At 38.9% G+C, this 13,500-nt stretch overlaps 1 protein-coding gene across 14 annotated transcripts in view; it reads right to left on the minus strand.

The window, feature by feature from the left end:
* The window catches only part of ANKS1B (ankyrin repeat and sterile alpha motif domain containing 1B), a 407,204-nt gene that overhangs the window by 9,257 nt on the left and 384,447 nt on the right, over positions 1-13,500 (minus strand). For 13 of the 14 annotated variants that reach the window (XM_064419825.1, XM_064419814.1, XM_064419816.1 and 10 more), the window contains one exon: positions 3,954-4,040. In XM_064419825.1, the coding sequence (XP_064275895.1) occupies positions 3,954-4,040 (87 nt within the window). The remainder of the gene's footprint in view (positions 1-3,953; positions 4,041-13,500) is intronic. The other variant, XM_064419815.1, reaches the window with a different exon arrangement.

Consider the following 13,500-nt stretch of genomic DNA (forward strand, 5'->3'; position numbering starts at 1 on the left):
TGTAGGAGAGATGTAGGAAAATGAAACTGTTCATGCACTCAGCCACACTGCTTTCAACAGCCAATGTAAGCTATAGCACACTACTGGGAGAGAGGTGGGGCATGTCTGTCCAATGGAATTTAAAAAAGCTGTCTTAAAGCTTTGGAGGAAATTATGAATACTCATTACATAAAATGCTGATATATAATTACTGTGCTCAGGCCCAAGGAACCATGAAGCCAGAGAAGAAGATACAGCAGAGTGGCTTATGATTAGGCCTTGCTTCAGCAACACATGTTTCTTTAAAGAGAAGAATGATTCATTGAATAGGAATTTATTTAGGGGTTAGGTTATATGACTTCTTGAATTGTAGCACTGCTGGCTGTAGCTCTGGCATTTCCAGTGACATGCAGGACATCACTACTGCACCATGGAACAGGTGACACCTGTAGTGTCCCAGGTCCTCACACAGCCACCACTTGCTGCTGCCATGGTGGCATCTGTCCAAGTTAAAACAATCTCTGAGCATATCTGGTTTTCCCTCACCCCTCTCTTTTCCCTCCTACCTCGTTTCCTCCACCTCTTTTTTTAAATTTTTTTTTTAATACATATAACCAAATGATGCTTTTCCATATCTTCTCTCATTTGCTAAGTGGCAACTTTCCCCCTTGCATGTAGGTGCCAAGTTAACGAAAAGAAGTATTAACACATCTAATTGAAGAAATCATGACTTAGGAAAAAATCTTAATAAAAAGCCTACCAACTTTCAAATTATGGGAAAACTGAGATAAGAAAACTTTACTGAAGAAAAGAAATAATCGTCTTAAATTGTTGCAACATACTTGATTATTTCTCTTTAATGCATTATTCATAAAAATGACAAAACCAGTACTTGTGTTTCAATATATGCCAATTTTTAATGACATGTACAATCTCTGCTCAACAATTGCTTGCTTTTTGTGTTACTTGAAGCATTTTATTTTCTTTGTTCTCAAATTGATAACTTTTACCCTCAATAAAGATGTTGATGAGAATTAGAATTATACCAAAACCAGGGATTTAGATATCCACAGATGGAGCTGTAATGCACTGTCATTGATGTAGTGTTGGCAACATTGTAGTTCAGAAAGCAGAAAGAATTCAAGCTTGGAAGGTCTTAAAATCATATGTGAAGTATTTATGCCAAATCATGAGCCACAAGGTAGTCACCTGAATTTATGCAGCATATGTGGAAAGAGCTCTGCTATGCTGAAACTTTTTCTAGGTGACTTGGGGTTGACACAGGGATTTGCATGAATTATTTTAATGTTTTAAATTTAAATCAAGTGAATTTTAGAAACATACACATATCAAGTCTGTTTTGAATAATATAAAGTATACCTAAACGAAATCTTCTGGATAGAAATTGGTAGTGAAATTGAGTTTTTTTTCCTAGCTGCTCTAGGATGTCCTCTGTGATCTCCTTTCAAAATTAAACATTTTTCAGTGCATGCCTTTACTGTGTCCTACTGTCACATTTCAGTAGACCATGGTCTTATTCTGTAGGAAGTAGAAGGCTATGAACCAGCTTCCTGTTCTGGGTACATTCCTCAGACACTGACTGACACTGCACAGTTGTTCTAAAAATTGTCTTTCAGTTTGGCAAGAGAAACCTCCATGCTTCTCAAAAAGTGGGGAAGCTGAAAGTCAGTTCTGGTTCTGCCAAGGAAATACCTTGGAGAGACCAGGTTTTTGCTAAGCAGCCTTCCTTTTGCTTGCCTAACTCATGCCAGCCAACTTCCCTTCTGGCAGAAATCACCCAGAAGTTAGGGTGAGCTGTGAGCCACGAGAAAATTCTGTGAGTCTGCTTTTTCCCAAGCAGTAATTTCTTTCTGGCCTCGCTTGCAAAGCAATGGTGTCATGCCAAGCTTCGAGGCGCCACTGAAATAGCCGTCATGGAATGAGGTCAGGGCCCCTTTGTCACCCGAAACTTTGCCTGCTATGACTGGGAAGACAAATTCTTAGCTTGGTGGCATAAAGGAAAAGGATGAGCAGCCATGGGAGCTGAGTTTTCAAGCACAGAGCTGCTAGCTAGTTTTGTCATCAAAAACGATGTGTTCATTGCTAGGTGGTGCCCAGTACTGTCCACTATAAGCTCAAATGGAAGCAGTACAAGTCTGGAGAGGCTCTCACCTTAGGGCTAATCTGTTTGGCTCTTGAAGGAACTGGGAACAGCACACTGTGGACAAGGATGATAACAACGCTTCTGGGAGAGTTGCAGGCTATTACCTGGTTTTTGCAGAAGGGAAAGGCAGTGCAAATTCTGAACTAGAGAGAAAACAATCTACCACTTGAGAAAAAATATTGGACTGTGGCATATTTAACTCCATCAAATATATCTGTTGCACTACTAGGTTTCAGTGGGACACCTAGAACCAACTAATACAATTTACCAAACTTCTTTCAGTTTTCCATCTTACATAAGACTCTATGCATGGTGCAAAGAGACACAAGAACCTCATTTTGTTCTCCTGGGATTTTTTGCAAACCTAAGGACACTGCAGTTACATCCTTTATGCTACAGAGGAGATTTAAGAGCTGAAAACAGCATTATCCAAGTTGGAGTTAATAGCATTACAATGTTCTGATTTATGCCCTACACATCAGAGGACATAAAAGGAATGATGGCTGTAGAAGCTCAGTTTTGAATCAATGGAAGGAAAAAGGAGCAGACCTTTGGAAGCAAAAAGGAACAGATTCCATTTCAAGGAATCCCTGGTCCCTCTGCTCTGGCAAATATGCCAGACTTGAAACAACAGTAATTTCACCGCAGCTCTTCTTTTATGCCATCTTCTAACTCTAAATATGGCTTCCAAACTCTAGCAGAAGTTCACAAAACTGCTTCCATCCACCACTTAAAACACAGTTCTAGTTAAACTTAAAAACTGATTGATTTGGCAAGTTTGAAGGATACTGGGTTAGGTGCACTGTGTGGTCTGAATGTTCAGCAACACAAAGCTGCTATATACATTATTAACCTGGTCAGGTAGCTGGGCTGTCAGATTTATTTTTATATTGCTTAGTCAGTTTTAGTCACTTAGCAGAAAATATAATTTCTTTCCTGTTCATATAAAAGCAACAGTATGGATTGTATTTCCTTGCCATTTTAGACATACAAAGAAGAGAAATTAATATAATTACTTTACTTCTCTTTACAGAGTTTGTACATTTTACTTTAGCTAAGTAATAATCCTTTGCTCTATCCATCACTGAGTTCTCTGATCTCTTAATTTCTGCTTTTGTGGCTTTGGTTGGGTTTTTTAAAAGATTTGGATGTATTTAGAAATGCAAGAAACAAAGCACAGGAGCATTGCCATACAGGAAGATGAGAAAAAAAGGAATAGGAACTATTAAGAAGCTGCTGCAGGTCAGGTAGTTAAATGGCTAGCATCAAGAAAAGCTCACAGAGAGGCTGTGGTATCTGAATGTCTGCAAAGCACATCCAAGGCTTGTGTTCCTTATTCTTGAAATGGCCCTGGATAAAACCGCTTCTTTATTGAGACATCTTTTTTTTTATTTTCTCAAATTATATTAATGAACATATATACATATATACACACACACATATATATATATATATATATATATATATATTCTACATATTTATGGAACTGTATAAGATTATGAAAAAGGATTATGGCAAAGGATTCCACAGAGGCTCCCTGCTGAATGTCTTTTGTGATAAGCTTGCATATAAGAGCAGAATGCCGGACACAATATTCTCCAAATCAGCCATTAAAGCTGCATCACTTGCTCACCAGACTGAGTTTCTGGAGAATGATAATTACATTACATCCATTTTGGGCAAAAGAGGAGAAAAAAGGAGAGGAAAACACAAAGTGCAAATCTGTCCCCTCGGTGGCCTGGCCTTCATAGGTATTACTATTTCTCCTAGTTGTGAGAAACAAAAGGGAATATTCAGTAATTGCACATACCTTATTTGTGGCATCAATAAATTTGACTCCCTTGTAAGAGACAGACAGGACAATGGTTGGTACTTTCTTCATCTGTTCTGTAGACTTCTGAAAGCAAAACAAAGATACTATTATTCTTAGAGTTGTGTTGCATTGCAATAACAGTGCTCTCTTCTTCTGATTAAATACCTAGGTTAAATAAAATTTTACTTTTTCTTCAGCCAGCTGTGCTCTGGGTTTATGCTCTCTTGTAGTTACAAAACTAAAATAGCTTTGAATTTGTTGTGAGGATGGTAAAAATTCTCCATTTTTTTTTCTAGAACAATGGGAAGAGAATAAAGCAACTTTTCCAGGCTTAAAAAGACCTGTCATGCAACCAGTGTTTCCCAAAACGTGTTTGTTTAGGACATCTGTCTGATATGCTCCATCACTGCTGCCTCCCTCCCTTTCTCCTGCCCTTCCCAGCTGTAAGAATCAACAGCACAGTACCTCTTGTAGTACCATTTCTTTGCTGTAATTAGTTGTTATTTAGATGTGTTTCCCTGTTTTTCCCTTCTTTGCAGCTGTATTTGTGACATGAAGTATCCTTGCAGCCCGCTAGGCTTGCCAGTCAATCTGTCAGCCCAGTGCTGCATCTTGTCAGTCTGGCTGTCTGCACTTCCAGTGCAGCTGCTACTGGAAGCTGCTTTACACATGAATTAGCACAGAGGCTTATTCTGCATTCCCTCAGTGCCAGGTTCTCCTACCTACAGTTCATGCTCTCCTATAGGATTGTCTTTTCTTTTATGCTGGTCTACTTCTGTGTGCCTTCAGCATGATGCACACAGCAAACATATTTCCTGCTGAACAGACTGGGAAAATATTTGGGGCAGATTTAAGTTCTCTGCAGAAAAAAAAATCTTTAATTTACAGATTAAATTTACTAGAACAACCCCAAAACTAAACAAACAAAACCCCCAAATGTATCATAATAGTTGATTTGAATTATTTTAAGGTTGATGACAATGATGAACTAGAGTATTCTACACAAATCTTCTGCATTAACATTCAGAAAATGCTTATTATGGGACTATCTGCAAACAATCACAGAAATCAGTCAAATATTTTCCTGAGAGGAAATGAACTGTTGACATTTACAGGTAAACATGAAGAAACATCAGCACACAGAAGGAGGGTGTAAACACACTGAGAAGTCCAGAACTGGCACATAGGAAGATCATTAAAGCAGCTGAACAAAAGTAGCATTGTATTATTCAAAAAAAGCCCAAAGAAGCAGAGATAGAAACTTGAAAACACAAACTGTAACTAAAAAATATGTTTGAAAAAATAGGCAATGCTAACACTAGAGAGCAACTTAAGTTAACAGAAACTTAAAAAAAAACCTGCCCTGTGATCCTTATTGGCTCTCGATCCTCCCAGAATCAAAAAAGCTTCATTTTTGTCAGCATAAAATTCAAAGCTACAGATCCAGCTATGGTCTGCAATTAGTGTCCATGCAGGCTAAAACCTCACAATAAAGCTTCAAGGAGAGCCCCACCCATCAGTGTAATAGAGAGGATTGCTGGGTCTCTCTGTATCAAATGACAAGAGACTTGGTGCAGCAATCAAGTGTCAATTTATCCCAGAGAAAACTCCTTTCACCCAGAATGCTCACCACTTCTGAGAAAGCTTAAATGATGAAACAGCCTGAACAATTTTAACAAAATCTGAAGAAAGGCACTAATCTGATTTGCATGCCTCTGAACTGAGTGGAGAAAGAAATGGTGTCCCTGCCAAAAGTAGAGCAAGCAGCTCCCTGTGTGTGTGTGTGTGTGATTTTAACAGGTCTTTAAACGGATCTTTAAACAGATCTTTTACTAAAATTCAATTTCAATGCACAGAAAGTATGGCAGTGATTGTACAGAACCTGCAGTACATACATCTATCAGAACAACAAGAATAACTCCACCTATGCTCATACTAGACAAAATAGTCACAAATATGACAATAGCACTTTAATCGTCTGGCAGGGCAGGAATCATTCAACTTTTGTACTTTCAATTTAGTCCAATAGCTACACACAAGAGAGTTTTCTTTTCCATTTTCATTATTGTAATTCCCTCCTTCCTTGCCTCCTTAACAGCAAAATTCCTTTTCTCCAACGTGCTATGCAAACACAGATACTAAGTCCACATATTTTAGTTTTTTGGTATAATTCCCGCTGTCTGATATTTGCCATAAAGGTGAAGCATCCTGTTGGTCAGGCCACATTGTATTCATTATCTATTTCCTCTAGACCTTTAGTTTGTAATTTAATCATCTTCATCTGCTCCACATTCACCTGGGTTTGTCTTGACCAGACCTGACCTCTAGTATTTAATCAGGGTTGCAAGCTGCCAGAAGACTGTCTCTGAGTGAAACAGCTCATCAAGATGCTATTAAATTACAGCTGGCAAATTAGGAAACAAATCAGAAACTGATGGACATTTGTAATTTATTAAGCCAAACCATCTCAGCTGGTAAGAAGCACGGGCTATTCCTCATCAGCTTGCAAACCATACAAACCCAGAATTTGTGCTGGAAGGTGTTCTGGAAGACTGCAGTCCAGTTTAGAATCTGAGGCAGCAATTCTGCACTTGTACTCCCATTGAAACAAACAGCTGGGCAGTGGAATCATTTATAATAGCATCCTTTGTTATTAATACAGTGCCATCAAGAAAAACACACTGCTCTATTCCCTGGCTCGACTCTTAGTAATACAGTGACTGAGGTCCAGCAGATAATTATTATTTCCAAGCAGTTTCCAGGCTTCAACAGTTTTGAGTTGTCATGGTGAGCTGACACTATCTGCTTGTTGTTCCTTTCTTTGTAACGAAGGAGCTGTCTGCCAGAATGTGTAACGTGTGAATTCAGAGATACAGTATGAATACCTTTTGCACAGGCACTGTAGGTGCTTTGGCTCTGAATTCTAGGATGCTGAGATGAAGTCCCACAGCTTTCTTGGTCAGACATTTCACACCTCTGTGCAGGCCAAGTGGGCATCTCTGCCCATGTCTGTGCCCAGAATCTGAGAAGAAGGTGGGACACAGGAGTCAGTATTCCCTTTCCTCAGCTTTTCAGGTTGTAGCCACTGTACTAAGTCCATGAGGACACAATGAGATGACAAAATATTCTTGTCCATCTGGTGTCTCTATGGGAAGCATATGGACTTGAGCCAAAGTTATAGGAGCCACAGCTGAAGGCTGGCGTTGGATGTCATGTGCATGCTGACATATGGCCTCATGCTCCAAGGCATGTTCATAGCATAGTAGCAGGATTAGATTTCATCTCACAAAGAAGCAATCATAGTGACAGGACACTGTCTTTGGGCAAGAGCTCAGTAGCCTGGAACTGGTCATAGTTCCTATGAACTCTGTTGTTTGTGACTGTAACTGGCTCTTCATTTGAATACACTTCTTTAGGAGAATCACCTGGGTGAGCAGCAAGCCCATTCCAGGCTCCTTGCCAGTGCCTGTTGCTCATCAGCTGGTCACCTAGGTCAGGACAGATGTGCATGCCCCATCTCCATGGGGGCACTGCTCCTGCAGGCAGGAGCCTCTGTGCTGCACGGTCTGCACTGCCAGAGAGACTGAGCCTTGGTGCCACCTCTGAAACCCTTGCTGCCAGACAGGTAAATGACCACAGGAAAGCAGACCATGTATAATTCAAGAACCATAAAACAGGCTTGTGTGCATACACAGGAAGATAGGAGAAAGTGTCACCATCCTAAATCTAATGTGACATACCTAAACCTTCCCCAGACTTCTCAAAAGACACAGAGCATCTTTAACTTCAGGACAAGGAACATCTGGAGTACCAGTCTTGTCTGTATTTTGATGCAGCTGCTGCAATGAAGCTGCTTCATCCCCTCAGCACCCACAATGCAGATCAGCTAAGTGGAAGAAGGTAGAAGGCACCTTCTGCATAACTACCTGGTTACTACAGTGACTGCTTTTACAATAAAGGTCTGAACTTAACCCTATTCTGAGTTTGCATCTGAACCCACTGCTGCCATTATGTAGGACAGGGCCAAAACCCTGCATAGGCTTGGACAGTGCTGGTCCCAATTTCTCCTTTTGAAATGGGTCACAAGGAGATGCAAGAGCAGTGGTGCCACAGAAAGAAAGAGAGGGAGTGCAATCTTGTTTCTCAGCTTGTTCAAGGATTTTCTTCAGTTTCACTGAAAAAAAAATCACTCTCATATCCACAGCCTAAACTCATTTTCATATTATAGTAGTACTACAAATTGTCTTAAGTAGGTAAAGCATTTCCACTTGCATATTGATTTTGAGTTAAAGGCTGTGCAGAACTGCTAGACATTTATTTAGAATATAAAATAAAATCCAACTAATTTGAGAGCCACCCTTCCAGCATGCCTAACAAATCTAGGTAATTAACAATGGCTTAAAAGGCAGAGGATTTAATAAAATTCTATAAACTAGCAGTTTATTTTTAAAAAGCAAATACAAAACCTGTAACCCTGAAGGGCCTTTAACCTTTTCAAGACAGGATTGTAGCTCAATACCTTATTCTGTGCAGAACTGAGAGCACTAATTCAACATCTTTGAATGCCCCTGCAGTGTACAAACAAACCATGGTATCTCTGAGTACACAGACACACAAAGCAGCTGAATAAGAAATTCAGAAACACACAGAGAATGGTGTCCAAGTAAGTCCTTGATATACTGTAGCACACGGTGTAACGCAGCCCCCTCTGAAAATCTTTCATCTCATTTATTTCCTGCCAAGAGGAAAGGGGGCTTCTACTGGTACTTTGCCATGCTGACCACCTCAATGTACTTATACATGCATTTCTAACTAGATTATTCAGCTTTCATACATTGGCCAAAATGAAAACAGAGTCACTTTTAGGTTTATAAGTAATTATATTTGATATTGCAAATACACAGTAAAGAAACATTATTTAGCTGTGACAAGTCACTAACAACCTCATACATAAATAAATTCCAAGTAAAAGTTTATGAGGCTGTGAAATCTTGCATCTTCATCTTGGCTTTCTACTTTTGTAAATGAATCTTCAGTCCTATATTGATTTTTAATATCTATATGAATTGTCTTATTCAATTATGTATTGAAATCCACTTCATTATAAGAATCTAAACTTTTTCCCAGTCTAGTAGCAACTATTAATTCTAAATGGCATCAGACTGCACATTTTAAAACATTTGTTGGTACCACCTACTATCATACTTGTAAGTCTGCTATTTTTTAAGGCTTATGAAACTTCACTAAATAGTTCAGTGAAATCTCAGCTGGAAGGGAGCCAGAAGAATAATTGGATCCAACTCCTGACCCTACAGAGGGCCACCCCCAAAATTACACCCTGTGCCTGAGAGCATGGCCCAAACACTTCTTGAGCTCTGCCAGGCTGGTGCTGTGACCACTGTCCTGGAGAGTCCAAACACCCTCTGGGTGAAAAAACTTTTTTTAATACCCAACCTAAACCTCCCCAACACAATTTCAGACCATTCCCTTGGATCCTGTCCCTGGTCACCACAGAGAAGAGATCAGTGTCTGCCCCTCCTGTTCCCCTCATAAGGAAGTTGCAGACTGCCATGCAGGAGCTGCCCTCAGTCTCCTCTTCTCCAGGATGAACAGATCAGGTGTCCTCAGCTGCTCCTCATTTGGCTTCCCCTCAAAGCCCTTCAACATTCTCTTGGCCCTCCCCTGGATGCTCTCTAACAGCTTTATTTCCTTCTTACAGTGTGGTGCCCAAAACCATGCACAGGACTCAAGGTGAGGCTGCACCAGCGCGGAGCAAAGTGGGACAATCACCTCCCTTGACCAGCTGGGCAAGAGGAGCTTGAGTGAATCACTTTGACAAGATCATGCATGAGATGAAATTGAAATAAAAAGTCTAAGTCCACATATGACCAGTTAGTTTTGAAGCCAATTTGTCTTTTAACAAATATTTACATATAATTATACAATCTGTCCTTTAACTTCTTTCAATCCAAAAAGTTTAAAAATGCATTACTGACATAATTTAACACTTCTTGGAATAAAACTACATCTGCAATCCTCGTGGTACAAAACTCTACTGCTCTGCAATTAGTGGATGCCTCCAAGCTACATCATTAATATGAACAGAGCACCTCCTGTAATGCACCTAGTTGACAGTGAGATTTTTTTTTCTTTTGCAATATCTCCAAACATTCCTCTGCATTCCATCTGCCCTTTAGATTTCTTTCAGCCAGAATTCAAGGACATACAATCCTCTGAACACACGGTACAGCATGATGTGGATGTGCATAGAAATGTTCATAAGATCTTCCACCACTACTTATTTTTTCCTTTTGAGTAATATTCATGTGCCTGTTCCACTGTAGACCCTCTGAAAGCAGTGGCCGCACAAGAAAGAGGCAGAGCTGCAAGTCTCAAAAGAGCAGAGACTGAAGAATCTAAATCCCAAAACAGTGTTTGATGCTGACATGGTATTTGCCCAGGGAGTTTCACCAGGAGGCATATGCACACTTCTACTTTTGGAGGAAAAATGAAACAGAGATTGAAAAGTAAGAAATGGTTTAGTAGAAACAAGGAAACTGCCATCTAAATTCAGTTTCTTCTTTAATAAGAAGAAATGAAAGGAGGAAGAAAGGAACCAGATGCTGCCAGTTTTCAGTGAGTCAACTCTGCCTCACTTTCCTCTCCAGAGATAAGAGAATCAGATTTTATAGCAATTCCAACTTTGACATTTTGGTCTTAAGTCAGCAAGACATTTCACCTGCTTTGTGAACAGAATTATATTGCTGGTTCCTCAGAACTTTGACCTGAAATTTAAGAACCTATTCCTAGCAAGAAAATATTTAAGAAAGAAATATAATAGTCAGGAAGATGGCAGGATCCAAGAAACAAATTTAAGTTCCCCTCTGCTGCAGTAAATATTTGACTGGTTTAGACTGTTCAGTTGGTCTATGCAACATCAGTGATTTAACAGAGCTGCAAAGAAAGACTCTACCTTGTTGCTGCGCTCATGCCAGTAAGTATAAAACAATACCATTCACACCTGGTCAAGGAATTCTGATGTGTAAATGCCAAATGAAGTCTTCTGTAGAGAAAAAGTCTCTTTCTAGCTCAGATTTAACTTTAATTCTTGCCTTTATTTTGATGCAAACACATTCTCCCTTCATGTTCCTATGATAAATTGCGATGAAGGCACCAATCTGATTGAAAACACAACTTACAGTATTTCCCATTTCACACTGAAAAAGATGAACTCTTAATTTCTTGAAGGCATCTCTCAAATATAATTAATAAATATATTCTGGCCAGGACAGCAAGATTTAATCTCCAAGTAGGAAAGGTCAGTTTAAAGTGGGTGGGAATGGAGATAAGGAGACAGTGTTGTCCACTAGACAGCACAGGAGTTTGTGAGAGAAAATAGCTGGAAACAAATAAGAAACTGTAAAATATAAAGGAGTGCAAATATATTAATAGAAAAGTGAAGCTCTTGACAAATATCCATTATTTTGTGTGGTTACATGATTCTGCACTTTGGATGGGGAAACAAATAATGTATAACCTTGACCTCAGTGTTTGGTTCCAGCTATTTCATCTGCATTATTTTCCCCAAACAAATCCATCATTTGCCCTGCTAGAGCACACTGCTGCACAATGCTGAGAAGTACAGAGGATTTCCAAGAAGAGTTATTAAGGTAAAGGTTCCCAGGTTGTGGGGTTTTTTGGTTTGCTTTTTTTTTTCTTTCTTTTTTTTCGTTATTTTGTTTAGTTTATTTTTTTTAAATTATTATTCTTGGTGGGTTTTTTTTTACATTATAGAAGATATAGGATCTCCTTTCACTTTTAAGCTATAAGAAGGAGGCTGCTGTAAGCATCTCTGCAGAGAGACACAAGGGATATCCACACGACACTTCCCTGGAGAACCAAAACCATCAATTGCAATAATTGAAAGCCCTGGGAGCATCTACAACTAACAGCAAGGGATCTGCAGTCAGCAAACATGTCATTTTTGTTGTTTCTCTGTATTTATAAATGATTAAGGAAGATCAAGATTTTTTTTTTCACTGATATTCTTCTTTCATCCTTGTGCACCTGCTGACTACAAGACATCCAGTGAATGTCAACACTTTTGAGAGCAGCATTAAGTTAAAGATGGAGAATCAAAAGCCACATTGACAAACAAAAGCCACATTGACCGAAAATTAGGGTACCTAATATATTCTCCATAAAGCCATTATGTGGCTGAGTCCAGAGAGATTAAAAAAACTGTGGGGAGTGAACTCCACCTGGTACAAGTTTATATGTGACATCCCCCACACCCAACATGTTCCAGATTGCAGCAGGCTATAGCTGTGCAATATGTGCATGGAATAACAAACAAAATACTAATAATATAAAAAAATATTGTTATATCACAATAGTAAACCCTATGTAAAGGTCTTACTGATTCTAGAGACACTGGACAAGTGTAAAGAATTCAGCACCTGAGAGCCAGACAAATAATGTATCTAGCTTTTCACTTTTTTTTTCTTTTTCTTACATTGTGAAATGTACCTTTCAACCCATTTAAAGTAAAATGTAACTACAACAGAAACCAGCTTTTCAATGACAACCCAAGGTTACTTAAATAAAATAATGAACATCACAGCAAAATTTCAAGATGACTTTGGACAACCTGGACTCCCAATTCACTGACAACAACTTTCGGGAGACATCCAGACTGAGAACGTTTTGGTGAAATATACATTTTTCTCACTGGGAAGCAGGTTAAAATAATAATTTGTTCTCATTAAGTCAAACATTTTCACTTTTGACTTGAATAGGAACATGATTAAAAGGACTACATAGAAAGAATAGATGAGATCCTGATTAAAAACTGCTTTATTCAAATATCTTTGCAATGAAAAAACCCACAAACCACAAAATAAACACTCTTACAGAACAATTGTTTCAAAAGAGAATGTAAAAAAAAAAAGTACATAAAACCCCTCACTGTATTATATAACTGTCCTGTATGGCACTATAGAAAACTAGTGCAACTGCACTATTTATATAGGAAATGTGTATTTTAAATTAAATCTGTTTTCAAACAGTTAGTTTTTTCAGTTGTATCATTTTAATTGGCCAAAGTTATTACGTATAGAAATATATACTAAAATGCCTATAAATTATTTATAGTGCCTTTTTTGATGTTAAGCCTGCTAGTTCAGAAAACTTACTGAAGTTGTCATATGCTACTACAGTGCCAAATTCTGCCCCAATTTCTGCACAGGCATATGCCTAAAGAATTGAACTGCTAAGCCTGACAGTTTCAAAACTGGATCAGAAGACGATATGCCTGCAGCCTCAATTAATTCCCCAGAACACATGTACATGATTGTAGATCCCTCTATGTCAAATTGTTGGGGTTTTTTCCAGAGGAGTTTAAGCCCAGGTAAGGAATGATTAGTATGTAATTAGCTGAAAAGCCTCAGATCTTCAGGCAATCCAGTAATTGTGAATTACTGACAGCCCTTAGCTAAACCAGCTTGCATGGAAGTCTGTGTGCTGCACACATGTAATCAGCGGG

This window comes from Passer domesticus, chromosome 5, assembly GCF_036417665.1.
Source record: "Passer domesticus isolate bPasDom1 chromosome 5, bPasDom1.hap1, whole genome shotgun sequence".
Classification (NCBI taxonomy): domain Eukaryota; kingdom Metazoa; phylum Chordata; class Aves; order Passeriformes; family Passeridae; genus Passer; species Passer domesticus.